We start from the raw sequence: 17582 nt of genomic DNA, 5'->3' as shown, positions 1-17582 counted from the left end.
TCAGACGACAGTGAGTGCTGCCAACGATCAAGTGTTTCCTCTTTATATTCAGTGCATCCAATTTCTTTTCTACTCTTCCATTATGGCACTGACAATTCTGCCTAGAGTCATCGAGTTATATAGCATGGAAACTGACCCTTTGGTCCAACCAGTCCATGCCAAACATAATCACAAACCCTTGACTGAAGACAATTGCAATGTACTCATTTATTGCCTAAGTTGTGCCCTCAGCCTTAACACAATGACTTCCCTTTTTCCTCCCTAAATGACCCACCATTCTGTTATACCGCCTTGCCTCACTAGCCTTTCAAACCTTGATAAATATATGATTTCTTTATTCCATTTAACTGGACTGTAACTGTTGCAATTACATTGTTCAAGGACGAGAGAAAACAATGAGATATTGTTTATGTCCAATTTCAATAAAATGTTTTTCAAGAGGTATGTTAGAAAAATTCAAAAATTATGATGCAAACCAAAGCACAACAGTGTTGCCAGGACATTGGGAGACAGACAGGAAATTAAATGTTAGGGTAAACTGGTTTTGTTCAGCTTGAAGAAGGGCTAGAGTCGGTGCACCCTGGAATTTGATACCTCATGGACTTTTGTGCTTGGAGGATTTGAATATTGGGAAATCTTGGGAATTGTCTGGGAACACAAAATAGAAAGACTGGCAAGCATGTAGCATTAAAAAAGATTTCAGGAGAATCCAGCTGATGAGAATGATAGGCATACAGGTACAATTTAATGTGCCATGAGTTATAAGAATTGAGAGCTATAGTGAGGAATTACTGTAATAATGCAGAAGAAACTAAATGATGTGGATAAATTCCAATTTGCAGATCTGAATTGCATGCCTTGGAAAGCTAGGTACATGCAGTCACAAAAATGGATATGTATAACTAAATAATTATTTCCATTCCCAACATGAAGAAAAGGGAGGCATCTTCTGAAAATGACTGACAACAGTAACGATACCTCACAAGTTACTTCATTGATTGTGAAGTTCTTGAGATGCATTATCATGAAGAACATTGTATAAACACAAAGCTTCCCTTTTAACCAAATAAATTGCATTGCAAAATATAGAGAGTTTGGGCCCTAATAGTTGTTGTACTTTGTTGTACCATGACTTTGAATCCTGCTGTGGCCATTGTGAAGTTAATTGAATAAACCAGCAAGTGATAGTGAAAGATGCCTATTTTTAATAATTAAGTATCTGAAACCATTGATATCCTTCACAAATAAAGAACCTACAACCACTAATGACTAACCCTAACTCCGCTCCGTTCTGTTTGTGACTCCAGTTCCACACTGTGCTCTGGAGTTTTGGGGGTAATTTGAATTGAACACTCACAGTGAGCCGCTGACGTGGTGACATCAGTTGCCCAGACTATTCTCCTGAAACTAATTCAAGGTAGTGAGATGTGAGAGATTGCCAGTGTTGACAAGTATCTGAGAACAGCTAATACAATTTTCCTAATGATTTGGCACATACCATTCTGGTTGTGTTTTCTTTATGTGCTTGGTATATTTTTTATTTTAATGTATCTCTCATTTATGAATAAACACCTGCTTATCAATTTATTGCTATGATTGGAACTGCCTTGCTGAATCTCTCCTTTCTCCTTACCTCACTGTAGTAGTTTACTGGTTTGTTCTATATTTATTTTTGATTACCCTGAGAGCAGTGCAGAGATTACTTAAAGTTCGAAGTGTACGCTTAATGTATAATGCTATTGAATAATCTCTGCAGTCATAAAATATCTTCCCTAATGATTAAAGCTCAATCCTCCATGTCATTTTTACAGCCTTGTTTAGTTTTCTCTAAGTCCACACCCAGGCTTAACCACTCAAGCACAGCATAGATCGTTTACCAAATTCAGGCAACCCAAAAGAGGAACGAAGACTTTCCCTACCTCCCTGCCACCTGTTCCAGGTTTCTTAAAAATTTTTTGATTTTTTTTAAACCATTTAACTAATTGCTCCCAGATTCTTGTTTCAGCCAAATGTGACAGTACAAGTCATTGGTACCCAGGGATTGCGATGTGAAGGATAAGGAAATGTAGCCCATCAAACCAACTTCACGTGAAAGAGGATATCTTGTGGCATTCCTTAAAATGACTTGGAATGCACCATTGTACAGTCTAAGGGATCTTCAAAAGTGTGGTTTCATCCAATGTTTCAAAATGATGATTTTCTGCCTTTCTCAATCTAAGGAGGAAACAAGCCTCTCACTGACAGAGAATACCTGCCTTTGTTGAGTACACTCTACTTAACAGTTTAATCAAAGCCAAATTTTACATCTTTTCAGTGAACTGAGACCTTCATGATGATATAGGTAGCTACAGAGAGAGCTGGATACCTTAATTCGAGAAGAAATGAGCATGAGGCTATTACAAAGCTGACTCAAGCTGCCTTCACCACTCATTTACAGAGAAGTACCCTGATATTTGCTAGACATTTTCTTAACTCTCTCTCTGAAAATATGTAGGCATTCAGATTTTGATTTGATTTGGTTTGATTTATTACTGTCACAAGCAACGAGGGTACGGTGAAAAATTTTGTTTTGCATGCAGTACAGGCAGATCAGACCATATAAAATATATCTTAATAATAGAACAGAATGAAGAGTACAATGTTACAGCTGCAAAGAAGGCACACAAAGAGCGAGATCAATATTAAAGTTAAAATTTGAGAGGTCCATTCAAAAGTGTAGTAACAACGGGGAAGAAGCTGTTCTTGAATCTGTTGAAACGTGTGTATAAGCTTTTGTATTTTCTGCCTGATGGTAACAGTCGGAAGAGATTATAATTGGAGTGCAAGACGTTTTTATGTTATGTTGGCTGCCTTTCCAAGACAGTGAGATGTATAGATGGAGTCAGTGGATGGAAGGCTGGTTTGCGTGATGGACTGGGCTGTGTTCACATCTCTGTAGTACTTAAGGTCCTGGGCAGAGTAGTTACCATACCATGTAATAATGCATCTGGATTTATTGTTTTATTGGGAGTTGTGATTACTATCTTCTCATTTGACAGAATGATGCGTTCTGAAGAAGAGTATATCGAACTCTCTAATTCTGCTTATCCCTGTCCGGAACTGCTGCTATAGCTAAGGGTCTCCAGTACTTTCTGCTTTTATATTAATGGCAATGGTGGCCCTAGGAAAAGTCATGTTTTTAATATCAATATCATGCTATAGCTCTATATTTCACAGGCCTTGAGAGGTGAAAACTGCTACAATAAGGATTCTTTTTCTTATCTGTTCCTGTTCTGTTAGTGGTATCTTTGCTTACTATTCAAGCTTAAGTTGCTGTTTTCTTATGTCCTCAATAATTTTTCAACGTAAATCCACCTGATTTTCTCCTATTATGTTCCTTGTTCCTTGTTTACCTCTGGGAATTTTATCTAAATTGGATTTTAAGATGTCTCTGAGTCATTGGTACGATTTAAGAGACCATTATAAAGGATGAGATTATGGAATACTTGGAAATGCATGACTAAATAGGGTTGAATCAGCATGACTTTGTCAAGGGAGGTCATGTCTGACAAATCTGCTAAAAATTCTTTGAGGAGATAATGAGTAAGTTAGACAAAGGAGAGCCAGTGGATGAGATTCATTTGGATTTCCAGAAGACCTTTGACAAGGAGGCTGCTAAATACAATAAGAGCCCATGGTAATAGAGGCAAGTTACTGGCACGGATAAAAGATTAGCTGGCTGAGATTGGGAATAAAAGGGTCTTTTTCAGGATGGCAGCCAGTGACTGGTAGAGTTCCACCGAAGCCAGGGTGGGACCACAACTATTCACGCCATACATTAACAATCTAAATGAAGGAACTAAGGCCATTGTTTGCTAAGTTTGCAAATTACACAAGGATATGTGGAAGATAGATAATGTTGAGGAACTGGGGAGGCAAAGGACTGGGACAGACTAGGAGAGTGGGCAAAGAAGTGGCAGATGGAATGCAGTGTAGGGAAGTGTGAGGTATATGCACTTTGGTAGGAAGAATAGAGGCATAGAAAATTTTCTAAAAGGGGAAAAGCTTTGGAAATCTGTCACACAAAGGAACTTAGGAGCCTGAGGCCAGGATTCTCTCAAGGTTAACATGCGGGTTCAGTTTGCAATTAGGACGGCTAGTGCAATTTTAGCATTCATTTGAGGGGGCTGGAATACAACGCACTGCTGAGGCTGTATAAGGCTCTGCTCAGTTCCCATTTAAAATGTTGAGTGCAATTTTGGGCCCCATATTTAAAGAAGGATATGCTGGCCTTGGAGGGGTCCAGAGGAGGTTTCCAAGAATGGTCCTAGAAATGAAGAGCTTGTGATATGAGGAGAGATTGAGGACTCTGGGTTTGTACTGAGTAACGGTTAGAAGGATGAGGCAGGGGGATCTGTTTGAAACTTAGAGAATACCAAGAGGCCTGGATAGAATGAACATGGAGAAGTGGTTTCCACTGAGAGGAGAGACTAGGACCTGAGGGCACAGCCTCAGTGAAACAATGACCCTTTAGAACTGATATGAGGAGGAGTTTTTTTCAGCTGGAGGGTGGTAACTGTATTGCTGCATAAGGCTGTGAAGGTCAATTCATTGACTGTATGTAAGACAGAGACAGAGAGGTTCTTGATAAGCAAAGGGATCAAGGAGTATAGGGAAAAGGAAGGAGAATGGGGTTGGGAAACACATCAGCCATGATTAAATGGCAGAACAGTTTTGGTGGACTAAATGGCCTAATTCTGCTCCTACATCTTATGGTGTTATGGACCAGAAATGGAGTCAAATGGGCACAGATGTGGGATGCTCTTCGGAGGAATGATGTGGACTTGATGGGCTGAATGACCTGCTTCCACATTATTAGAGAGTCTATCATTCTGTATCCATGGATGTTCAGCACCTTACCCTCCGAGCAACGCTCCATCAGGATTTAGAACCATATTGCTGTTGCATCACTGTCACTGGGTTAAAATTGTGGAGCTCCCTCCTTCATGGTGTTGCGAATGCAGCCACAGCGCACAGACTGCAGAAATGCTCTACGGCATTATCCAGCATTTTCTAAGAGCAGATTGGCAATAAATGGTGTCTTCACCAACAATGCCCATGGCCCATAAATGGATTGAAAAAATCTCAGCATTGAGTTCAACCTGATTGCAATGAAAGAATTGCAGTCCTATAGCACCTTTCATGATCTCAGAATGTCTCAAAGTGCTATTTAATCAATCAAGTGCTTTCAAAGTGCAGACCTTGTTGTAATGTGGGACCAGAAGAATTAAAGTATCCATTTAAAATGGTTCGATTAATTTGTTCTGTAAGTGAAATTAATCATTTTTTGTAGTTTGAATTAAATCAGTAAACCTGGCCACATTAATCTTGACTGATAATCAGTTACTGATAAACATTTGTGGAGTTCACTAGAGCTTGAGTTTTTCAAATACCAAGATTCAAAATTCATGTACCCCAACACATAGTTTATCACAATTCAAATCTCAGGGTCGTTTCATTAAGTAAAATTTGTTCTCGTTATGAAGTCATTTCTTTTTACAGTAATTGGTAGCCTCAGAACACAGAGTTCCCTTTGGTTGATCTATAAATGATGAAAGTTTTTATTGTCGAAAGCTTCTGAAAGGCCAGTTAAATGAGCAACATCAATCTGATGCATTTCCATTTTACTCGCAAGACATAATGACCTTTCAATAACCCAAGAGCTCCTCAGCTGCTCATTGTCGCATTAAATGTCCATCTTGTGCGATCTAAAAATTCATCTTTACCTCTAAGGTCTGCATTTATCTAATGTTTATGAAAGGTGCATGTGTTTTTTCCAGTATCAACAAGTAACTTTTGGGCTGTATTCCAAACTCTCTACCCCACTGAGGCAAGGGTCAGCAGTCCCAAACTCTCATTTGGGATTGGGGGGCAGTGGAGAGTGGGGTGAGGGTAGTAGGCAGTAATGGTACCACTCATCTGCAAAATGCAGTCCATTGGTTTTGACTCATCTTCTCCAAGAATATCGTCTGTTTTGATCAATACGAAAAGGTTGACTATGACAGTGTGTCCAGTAGAAATTCTCCAACCCATTTAGAGTCTTGAGTAATGTTTCTCTGAACTTTCTCTGTGCTCTCCCAGAAAGTGAAGATTGCCATTCTCAGACTGGTTTCCAGAGATAAAACGAATTGGGAGCAATCAAACTCAGCAATATTTATTACCAATCACTGGGGGACTCAATTACTAGGGGTCATGAGTTCAAAGTGAGAGGAGGAAAGTTTAAGGGAGATATGCGTGGAAAGTTCTTTACACAGAGGGTGGTGGGCACCTGGAACGCATTGCCAGCAGAGGTGGTAGACGCAGACACGTTAGCGTCTTTTAAGATATATTTGGACAGGTATATGGATGGGCAGGGAGCAAGTAGACACAGACTGTTAGCAAATAGATGACAGGTTAGACAGAGGATCTTGATCAGTGCAGGCTTGGAGGGCCAAAGGGCCTGTTCCTGTGCTGTAGGTTTCGTTGTTTCTTTGTTACACTTTTACAGAATGTGGGAGTCACTGACTAGGCCAACATTTATTGCTAATCCCTAACTGCTCCAGGGTTGTTGAGAGTTGCAATGCACTGCCCAGCGAAGATGGTGCAAAAAGATTCTTTGGTCACTTCCAAAGAAGAATCAGACCACGTGCTATTTACAGTATCCTTAGCTGAATGTTAAACTTGGCATTAATTGGCTGCTTTCAATGATCGGATCAAGTGAATGTTTCTGATACATTTCAGGCTTCTGAATTTCACAGAGCAAATCCAGGCCCAGGATGTGAATTTTGTGGCCAACACAACGGTGAGGTGAAGCTTAAATCTGAAGCTCACTGCTGACCACAAAATCTGGATCCGGGAGTATTCGTAGGTTCAGTTACATGAATGTAAAGTTTGGCTGTATTGAAAAGGTGTGATGGGCTCATGGTGACCGCTTCCTGTTGTTATTGATGTACGTCAACTTGGAGGGTAACAAAAGTTATCTATCTTAGTATTGTCTAAAAACGACACTCATTTTTATACAAGTGCTGCTGTTGCTCTTACTTCAATACAATTGCACCAGAGACTTTTGAACAAAATGCCCTGAAGGTATGTGCAAGGTCACCCCTCATGGTTGTGTCTCACGCTGACTAATCATTTTGAATCATATAAGCAAGTTTAATTGTTTGAATTGTGAGTGCAAAATGCAGCTGGCAAGACAGGAGTTAGGTTGCGGGCTACAATCTGCCTGCCAAACAGTTCTGTTACCTGGCAGCTATTTCAGTAATGTAGAGAGGCAGCAGGTGAGAGCAAGGACATTCTCTGCACGGTACAAACAATTCTGATACAAATGATTAGATACTGCAGATGTGGGAAATTTGAAATCAGAACAGAAAATGCTGGAAGCATTCAGCAGGTTGGGCAGCATTTTCTGTTTTTAATAAAGAGACTTGATTAAAGGCTGGAGAGGGAGAAGTTGGAATCAGATATAACAGTATTACAATTGAGTAAAGATAACTACAAAGACATGAGGGAGGACCTGGTCAGAGTTGATTGGTAGGGGAGCATAGCAGGGAAGACAGTGAAGCAGTTTCTGGGGGTAATTCAGGAGACACATCACAAATTCATTCCAAGGAAGAAGAAAACGCACTAAGGGAAGGATGAAGCAACTATGCTGACAAGGCAAGTCGAGGACAGCAGAAAAGCAAAAGGCAAAGCATGCAATGTGTTGAAAACTAGTGGGAAGCTAGAGGATTGAGAAGCTTTTAAAAACCATCAGAGGATAACTAAAAAAGCAATAAGAGGTAAGAAGTACAAGAGTAAGCCAGGTAGTAATATAAGTGATGATTGCAGGAGTTTTTTCAGATATCCAAAAGATGAGAGAGACAAGACTGCATATTGGTCCACTGGAAAATGAGGTTAGAGAAGTTGAAATGGTGAATAGAGAAATGGCAGAGGTACTGAATAGGCCCTTTGCATCAGTTTTCACAAGGGAAGACACCAGCATACAGAACTTCAAGAGATTCAGGGGCTTGAGATGAGTGTAGTGACCATCACTAAGGTGAAGGTGGTGGGGAAGCTGAAAGGTGTGAGGGTTGATAAATCACCCAGACATGCTGGACAACATCCCAGAGTCCTGAAAGAGATAACTGAAGAGATTGTAGAGGTATTGGTGGTGATCTTTCAGGATTCACTGGAGTCAGGGAGAATCCCAGAGGACTGGAAAAATGGCCAGTGTAACATTCCGGTTTAAGAAGGGAGGGAGTCAGGCCAGTTAGCCTGACCTCAGTCATTGGTAAGATTTAGAGTCCATTATAAAAAATGAAATTGTGGAATACTTGGATGTGCATGATAAAATAGGGCTAAGTCAGCACAGCTTCCTCAAGGAGAGGTCCTGTCTGACAAACCTATATGAATTCTCTGGGGACATAACAAGCACATTAGGCAAAGGGAGCCAGTGGATGTGACCTATGTGGGTTTCCAGAAGGCTTTTGACAGTGTGCTGCATAGGAGGCTGCAAAATAAGATCAGAGCCTGTCGTGTTAAGGGCAAGGCGGTGGCAGAGATAGAGGATTATCTGACTAACAGAAGGCAGAGAGTGGGAGTAAAGGGCTCTTTTCTTTAGGATGACAGTCAGTGACAGATGGAATTATGCAGGGGTCTGTGTCAGGACCATAACTACTCACATGATACATTAACAATCTGGATGAAGGCACTAAGGGAATCGTTGCTAAGTTTGCAGATGACACCAAGATGCGTGGAGGAAGCAGGGAGGCTACAGATGTATTTGGACAGACTAGGAGAGTGAGCAAAGAAATGGCAGATGGAATCCAATGTGGGAAAGTATGAGGTTATGCACTTTGGTAGTAAGAATAGAGGCGTAGATTATTTTCAAACGGGAAAAAGCTTCAGAAATCTGAAGCTTATAGCGATTTGGGAGTTTTAGCTCAGGATTCCATCAAAGTTAACGTGAGGTTTCAGTGGTAGTCAGCAAGACAAATGCAGTCCTTCTATGCATTTCAACATGGCTTGAATACAACAGTGATGATGTACTGCTGAGGCTATATAAGGCTTTGGTCAGTCTGCATTTTGATTATTGTGAGCAGTTTTGAGCCCCATATCTAAGGAAGGAAGTGCTGGCATTAGAGGGGGTCCAGAGGAGGTTTACAAGAATTATCATAGGAATAAGGGGCTTGTCAGACAAGGAGTGGTTGAAGACTGTATGTCTGTACTGTATGAAGTTTAGAAGGATGAGTGGGGGATCTGATTGAAACTTACAGAATGTCTCAGGGCCTGGACAGAGTGGACATACAGATGATGTTTCCATTAATGGGAAAGACTAGGGCTGAAGGACACACCCTCAGAGTGAACAGACAACTCTTTAGAACTGAGATGAGGAGGAATTTCTTCAGCCAGATTGTGGTGACTGTATGTAACTCACTACCACAGAAGGCTTTGGAGGCCAAGCCATTGAGTGTATTGAAGATAGAGATGGATAGATTCTTGATTGGTAAGGTGATCGGGGGAATGGGCTGGAGAAAAGGATTGAGATCAGCTCTGATCGAATGGCAGTGCAGATTGATGGGCCAAATGGCCTAATTCTGCTTGTATATCTTATGGTCTTAAAAGTTATTACATGCACAGAAGATTCAACAATGTCTGTGCATTTTCTAAAACTGGTTTCACAACAGAACTATTATAATCAAACCAATGTGATGCTCAAGCTGTGCAAGGTTGTCCACTCTAGCACGTTTAACACTTAGTACATGTTGTCCACTCTGTTTGTGATATATCTTTTGGATAGAGCTAAAAGTTTCGACTTTCTGCTGGTGTTTGTATTCTGTGCCAAGTTTACCACATGCACTGCCTGATTAGTGTGTGAGAGCTGGAACATTGCTGTTACCTTTTGAACTTTGTTGACATGTTTAGTTCATTAGGAAAATTCATCACAGGAACTATATGCTGTTCTGCATGTGTTTAACAATATTGCTTCAAGAATACTTTATAGTTTTTTTATGAAGTTCGAATGACGGGATGTCTGGCTCTCAGTGTATGCTCCCATCTTTGTAATATTGAGGATCCACTTTCTTCAATAGCAGGTGGAAAATATAATCTCAGCTTTTGTTCCACAACTGGTTATATACTCCTGCAGTTAGAGACATATCTGACTTGGAACACTTCTCCCATTACAAGTGGGAACATATAATTTTTGAAGCCAATATCTTTGCTTGTTTTGTCAAGCAATTTCACTTCTGATTCAGAGCATTATGCATTCACAGTTTTGAACACAAAACCTAGTTTGATACTTGATGCAGTACTGAGAGAATGCTGCATGGTTAGAGCTGTCTTTCAGATGAGGCATTAAATATTTGAGGTGCGGCCCACTGTCCTAAGATACATGTGTGGGAACTCATGACACTATTTGAAGAGAAACAATGATGTTCCTGGTGTGCTCGCAACTAATTATTTCTGAGCAAACACTTAGAAACCTAGGAAGTGGTTACCTGCTCATTATCACTGTGTTGTATGTAAGAGCTTGTGGTGTAACATTGCGTAACACAGTAGATTGTGTGCACAGCCCAGACCATCAGGGAAGCCAACCTTCCATCCGTGGACTCTACTTACATAGCTCACAGCTGCGGAAAGGCAGCCAACATCACAAAGATCGATCGCATCCTGGTAATGACCTCCTACAACCACTTCTGTCAGGTAGAAGATACAGAAGCCTGACTGCGCACACGAGCAGGTTCAGGAACAGCTTCTTTCTGACCATTATCAGACAGTTGAATGGACTCTCGCTTCAAAGAATGTAACCTGTATACATCAAAGCCTTTGCTTGCAGCCATCTGCTTGTACCACTCGTTAACAATGCTTTTCACTGTATTTTGGTACACATGACGATAAAATCAATCAATCAACCAATATTTCCTAAAATATTGCTGACTGCCCTTCAACAAATACATGACTATCTGTATTTGTGACATCCTTTAGTTGGAGAGGTTCCATACAAATGCAGGTGTTTTGATTTAAGAAATAACGTAAGGAAATCAGGTGATTCAAAGGGCAATCAAACAGAGCTAAAATAATGTCAAAGGGAGGTGATTATATTTTTCTGTTGCCTGATTTTGAATCCTCACATTGCTAGGATCGCTGAACCATGTTTTCACTTGATAAAATTAATTTTACAGCAACACTCCAGTTCCCACATTTTCTTCAACCATCTTAAAATCCAACCACAAACTATTCCTGCAGCAATGTTGTTGAACACTCATGTCAGACCAGAACATAACACCTGTAATTAATTCTCCTAATTAATTAAACAATGTTGAATTAGAGCATAGACCACAGACCAGGCAGGTCTGTACCTGCTCTTTCTGCCCATATCCTCCTCCGCAGACATCAGGTGATTCCACCATTTTGTTTTTTAAGAACCTCAATTAAAAACTCCAATCTAGGCACTTGTTACGGTCACCGTAATCTCCAGTTTGTAACCAACATCGTGCAAAGTGTCCAACCTGCTACATTTGTAGAGCCACATCAGGGAACAATATGAAGAATAAAACCAGAAATTGAAAAAATCAAAGGTGAGAGAAGCAAAATCAGTGCAAGAAATAAACAAACATGGCCCTACACTCTACTTCCAAAATAAAGAACATCAAAGCAAAACACAGAAAATCATGGCACTGCAGTGCAAATTCTTACTCTGGTATTTTAAGGAACAAAAATCTAGAAAGAAAACACAACAATGGACTGACGATCCATTGATATTCCGTCAGAACTTCAGTCATCTAAAGAAAACACTAATCTTTCCTTCTGGATTAACAGATAACTGACAAAGAACTGCAAATAGTTGAAATTCTTCTGCTTTTTGCTCTGAAGGGATATGAGGAACAAAATAGCCTGTGATTTGTGACGGTGACTTCAAAGGTCCTGATAGTATTTTCCAAATTTTAAAAGTTTAACACAAAGTTTGAGATACTCTTAGAATGCATACGCATGTCACACCAACAACTGCAGAGTCCTAGAGCAGCACAGGGGACACCACGTGAGCAGTGTGTCCTGGAGCAGTGCGAGCCATTAACCAGTGCAGCATGTGGGAATCCCAAGTTCCGAGGCACATCCCATTAAAGCATGACTTAGCTTGTTGCTACCGTGTGCCAGCGAGGAGCAGACTGGAGGCTGTTGTGGTGCGGGTCAGTTATTGGACCTGGGCCTGGCACCATGTGCTGAGCTGCTGCTGTTTGGTACACTTACCGACTATAATGTAAATATACACCTTTCAATCCTCTTGTAAAGCAGCATTATAATTTTTTACTCTGTAGTTGTACCGAAGATAGCATCATTAAAAGGCAGCCATTATCAACATTTTTCACTGTTCTTCTGTACTGGAATACAAGTGACATTAAAGGATATTCTGTTCAATCAACCAAATCATAGGCAGGTCTCAATGCAAAGTATGGAATGTGATTTCACTGAAACAAACTTAGCTGAAAGTTTATGGGGCTTGTCATTGCTTCTATGCCTATCAAATCATTCTGAAAGGACAAACCTAAGAAGTATACCATTGACGTTCTGCACGAAGAAGGACCCAGGTTTGAAACAACAGTATCTTGCAGCTACTTTACTCTAGAACAACAGTTGAGTCCACAAAAACGTATACTCTCCTCACTGCTTATGTCAGCCTTCCGCAAGGACTGTTTCCTGTGAAACACTGTAACCCACTTCTCCTTCACTCCCAACACTCCCCCCTACCCTTTGACATCTTCCAGTGCAACCACAGAAGTAGTAACACCTGCCCATTTACCTCCCCCCTCTTCAGTATCCAAGGGCCAAATACACATTCCAGGTGAAGCAGCACTTTACCTGCACTTCTCTCAATCTAGTCTCCTGCATTTGTTGCTCACAATGTGGTTTCCTCTACATTGGGAAATGAAGTGTAGACTAGGTAACTGCTTCGCAGGACATCTATGTTCTGTCAGCCAAAAAGACTTTGAGCTTCTAGTTACCTGCCACTTCAACACACCACCATATTCCCTGATGAACATCTCTGTCGCAGGCTTACTGTTGTGCTCCAGCAAAGCTCTGCACAAGCATGTGAAGAAGAGCAGATGAAGGGGCCCTTTGGCCCACAATGTTGCACCAAATATGACAACAAATTAAACTATTCCTTTCTGCCTGCCCTTGGTCCATGTCCCTCCATTCCTTGAATATTCTTGAGCTTATCTAAAAATTGATTAAACACCCTTATTGTATCTGTCTCCACCACCACCCTTGGTAGTGCATTGCAGACCCCTACCATATTCTGTATTAAAAAACTTGTTCCTCACATCTCCTTTTCATTTTCCCTCTCTCACTTTAAATGTATGCCCCCTAGTATTAGACAATTCAACTCTGGGGAAAAATATTCTGACCATCAGCCCTATCTATACATTTCATAATTTTATAGACTTGTATCAAATCTTACGTCAGCCTTCGCTGCTCCAGAGAAAACAACCCCAGTTTTTCTGTAGTTCATACCCTCTAATCCAGGCAACATCCATGTATGCCTCTTATACATCCTCTTCAAAGCCTCCACATCCTTCCTGTAATGTGGTGACCAGAACTGAACTCAGTACTGTAAGCATGGCCTAGCCGAAGTCTTGTAAAGGTGCAACATGATATCCTTATTCTTGTACTCAATTCTGCAATCAATAACGGCAAACATGCCATGTCTTCTTTACCACCCTATCCGCTTGTGTAGCCACTTATGCAGACCTATGGAATTGAACCCCAAGATCCCGCTGTACATCGATGGTGTTCAGGGTCCTGCCATTAACTGTATACGTTTCCTTAACATTTGATCTCCCAAAGTGCAGCACCTCAACTTAGTTGGATTAAACTCCATTTGCCATTCCCCGCCCATATCTGCAACTGAACCATATCCCACTGTATCCTATGATGACCTTCTACATTATCTACAACTACTGAGCATTGTATTGTCTGCCAACTTACTAACTCACCTGTCTACATTTTCATCTAAGTCATTTATATATATCTCAAACAGCAGAGGTCCCAGCCCAGATCCCTGCAGAACACCACTAGTCACAGACCTCCAGGCAGAAGCCATACTTCCACCACTACCCTCTGCCTACTCTGGTCAAGCCAGTTTTCAATCCACATGGCCAAGCCACTGTGGATCTTTTGCATCTTAATCTTCTGGATGAGCCTACCATTAAGGACCTTGTTGAAAGCTGTACTGAAATTCATGTAGACACCATTCACTGCTCTACCCCCACCAATAACCTTTGAATTTTTCAAGGAGGTGACAATCAAGTTAGTAAGACATGACCTGCCCTACACAAAGCCATGGTGACTGTCCCTAACTAGACCGTACTTTTCCAAATACGTGTAAGTCTTATCCTATGAATTCTCTCCAATAGCTTCCCAATCACTGACATGAAACTCTCCAGTGTCTAATGAGGATACAAAGATCTTGTTTAAGGTCAGAATAATCTCCTCTCTTGCCTCTAAAAAACATGGATTGAAACCATCAGGTCCTGAGGACTTATTCACCTTAATGCTACCACTTCTTTCTTGATCTCACAATCCCCTAGCATATTGACATGCTTCACACTAATCTCACTATCATCCATAACCTTCTCCTGCATGAATACAAACACAAAGTACTCATTTAGGATTTTGTCTACATTCTCTGCCTCAAAGCACAAGTGTCCTCCTATATCTTTGAGTGGTCCTGCCTTCTCCCTAGTTATCCTTTTATTTTTATTGTGTATATATAGAACCCTTTAACCCTACTTGCCAAGATCATTTCACGGCCCTGTCTTGCTCTCTTAATACCCTACATGAGTTATCTCCTGAGGAAACAAGAACTGTAGATGCTGGAGTCAGAGACAACGCAGTGTGGAGCTGGAAGAACACATCAGGCCAGGCAGCATCAGAGGAACAGAAAAGTTGACATTTCGTGTCAGGACCCTTCTTCAGAAAATTTGTCCTGACCCGAAACGTCAACTTTCCTGTTCCTCTGATTCTGTCTGGCCTGCAGTGTTGCTGAAGCTCCATACTGTGTTGTCTCTGACTTCTCTCCTGCTTTCTTTATATTTCTCAAGGGCCCTGTCTGATTTAGCTTCTTAAACCTAGCAAATGCTTACTTTTTCTTTTTGACTAAATTCACATCCTCCTTCATTATCCAAGGCTGTCTTACCTTGCCATTTTTGTCCTTCCTCCTTACTGGAACATGCTGGTCCTGAATTCTCCCCCAACAGGTCTTTAAACAACTTCCACACATCAAATATGGACCAAAAACAGCTCCTCCCAATTAACATTCCCTAGCCCTTGCCTCATTTTGACGTAATTTTCCCTCCCCCAGTTTAGTGTCTTTCTGCAAGGTCCTGACTTATCCTTATTCATGGCTATCTTAAAACTTGCTGTGGAGGTGCCAGTGTTGGACTCGGGTGGACAAAATCAGACGTCACACAACGCCAGGTTATAGCCTAACAGGTTTATTTGAAATTACAAGCTTTCTGAGCACTGCTCCTTTATCAGGTGAACACTGGACCTTGTATTGGCTAATGAGCCTCGCCAGGTGAGTGACCTTTCAGTGGGACCACATTTTGGAAACTGTGATCACAATTCTTGAAGTTTTAAAATCAGAAGTCACACACCACCAGGATATAGCCTGACAGGTTTATCATAAATCACAAGCTTTCGGAGTGCTACTCATCTATCAGATGAATACTTCAGTGCATGATAACATTTTGGTCACCAACAATTTCACACAATTCCCTTTTGTGTGTCAAATACAAGACACCACAAGGGTCACAATTTTTGACACATTGGCCATAATATTCAGCATTCCTTGTGTCCCTCAACAAACTGTGTCCGACGATGGTCTGCTGTGCACTAATATACGATTCCAAAACATGCTAGAAATTGAATGTTTAACATACTACCTTGTCTCCTGTTTTTTCAATAGGCTTGCAGGACACACTATGTGTGCTGTTAAAAGCATGGCCAGTAAATGCCAAGATCTTCAGATAGCTGTGTTAGGTCTACATGCTGCTGTTCAAGGTAATGGTTTAGCCCCATTGCCAATTCTTATCAAGACAGATCCACACAGTTCTTCCCTCCCATGCTGTCAATAACCACATGCACAGTATGCATTCATTCCATTGAATCTGCTGTGCCATTCAATGAGATCATTGTTGATCTGATAAATCTCAACTCCACTTTCTTGCCTTTTCCCTTCACCCACTGAATAAAAACCTCTTCATTTCAGCCTTGAACATACTTAATGATCCAGTCTCGGCTGTCCTCTGTAGTAAAGAATTTCACAGATTCGTTACTCTCTGACCATTTAGGGTGTATATTGTGTGAGTTAATGTATGCTTGAAAACACAATGAGCATCAATTTTAATTTAGAAATTTTTGGATGAAGTATAAACATAATATAATTAAAATGCTTGATGATAATGATCCTGAGAGGTTAGTACTCTCAAAGCTAATGTTTTCTGATGTGAAGTAATTTGAGCCACCAGATATTTAGGAATTGTTAATGTTAGATGATTAAGCAAGATTTGAGTTTTGTAATGCTCTGATATGTATTTCTTCATGTTTTGGCATCATTTAGTTAATCTATCTCGTCGGGGGTGGGGGGTCGCATTTTACAAAATTGAACAATTGGGAATAATTTAATGAACAGCACAGAAGTCAAGATATCACCCCTTTCCCATATTGTCTTCAAACGCTGCTTCGTTCCTCCTCAGCACAGCTGCACACAGTTTGGAACAGCTTGCAGGAAATTCTTTTCATAAATAAATTAGACAAATTGTTTGTTTTTTAAAAAGAATTGAGATGCTCTTCAATGACCACATTTGAGGTCAGACTTGACCTTTATTTGTTTTCTCCCCATCAGTGAATTGGAGCTGAGGCCTCTGGTTTGTAGTGCTTATAGTTCGATGGCCAGCAACACCACCCAGATTTTCATTTCATTCAGGGCTGTTGCTAATTAGAGCTTCCATCATCAATTGTCGGTAATTTAGTAAAATAAATCAGAGTAAATGGAAACTGCATTAACCAAGTTCATGTGTTGCTATCATGTTCCAAATGAAGCCAGGAATAATGACCCTCCAAAATTTTTCCACCTCCTTAATGTGCAATTTTCTTCATGTCATCAGCTGGGCCACAAGATCCTGGAGACAATGCAGTGCCACTTGTGGAGTCGGCATACAGACAAGAGAGGTTTACTGTAAACGTATGGTGGCACATTCTATTGAGGATTCCATCAAAGTTGCTGATGAGGAGTGTTCTGATCCGAAACCTCCTGAGTTACAGGCCTGCAACCAGTTTGACTGCCCTCCTTCATGGTACACAGGTGAATGGCAACAGGTGTGTGAAATTCCGTCAGACTGCCCAAACAAAGCTCATTTTCAGGGTCAATCAAAATATTTGTTTTTCCACAGGCTTTGGCAGATTTGTGGACAGTGTTTTATGCAGTAAGCATACAAAGTAAAGAGGTTGCTGAACTAAAATTGTTCCCACTCTTGATAGGGTCAGTTGGGGGCCAGACTGCATCAAGTGCTCTGCTGGTT

At 40.8% G+C, this 17582-nt stretch overlaps 1 protein-coding gene across 1 annotated transcript in view; it reads left to right on the top strand.

Annotated features, from left to right (window-relative positions):
- adamtsl3 (ADAMTS-like 3) overlaps window positions 1-17582 on the top strand; it is a 582072-nt gene that overhangs the window by 464183 nt on the left and 100307 nt on the right. Inside the window, exon 18 of the mRNA XM_048563174.2 lies at window positions 17169-17379. Within this exon, the coding sequence (XP_048419131.1) occupies window positions 17169-17379 (211 nt within the window). The remainder of the gene's footprint in view (window positions 1-17168; window positions 17380-17582) is intronic.

Source organism: Stegostoma tigrinum, chromosome 33 (assembly GCF_030684315.1).
Source record: "Stegostoma tigrinum isolate sSteTig4 chromosome 33, sSteTig4.hap1, whole genome shotgun sequence".
NCBI classification, from domain to species: Eukaryota; Metazoa; Chordata; class Chondrichthyes; order Orectolobiformes; family Stegostomatidae; genus Stegostoma; species Stegostoma tigrinum.
This window is presented reverse-complemented; position numbering and strand designations above follow the sequence as displayed.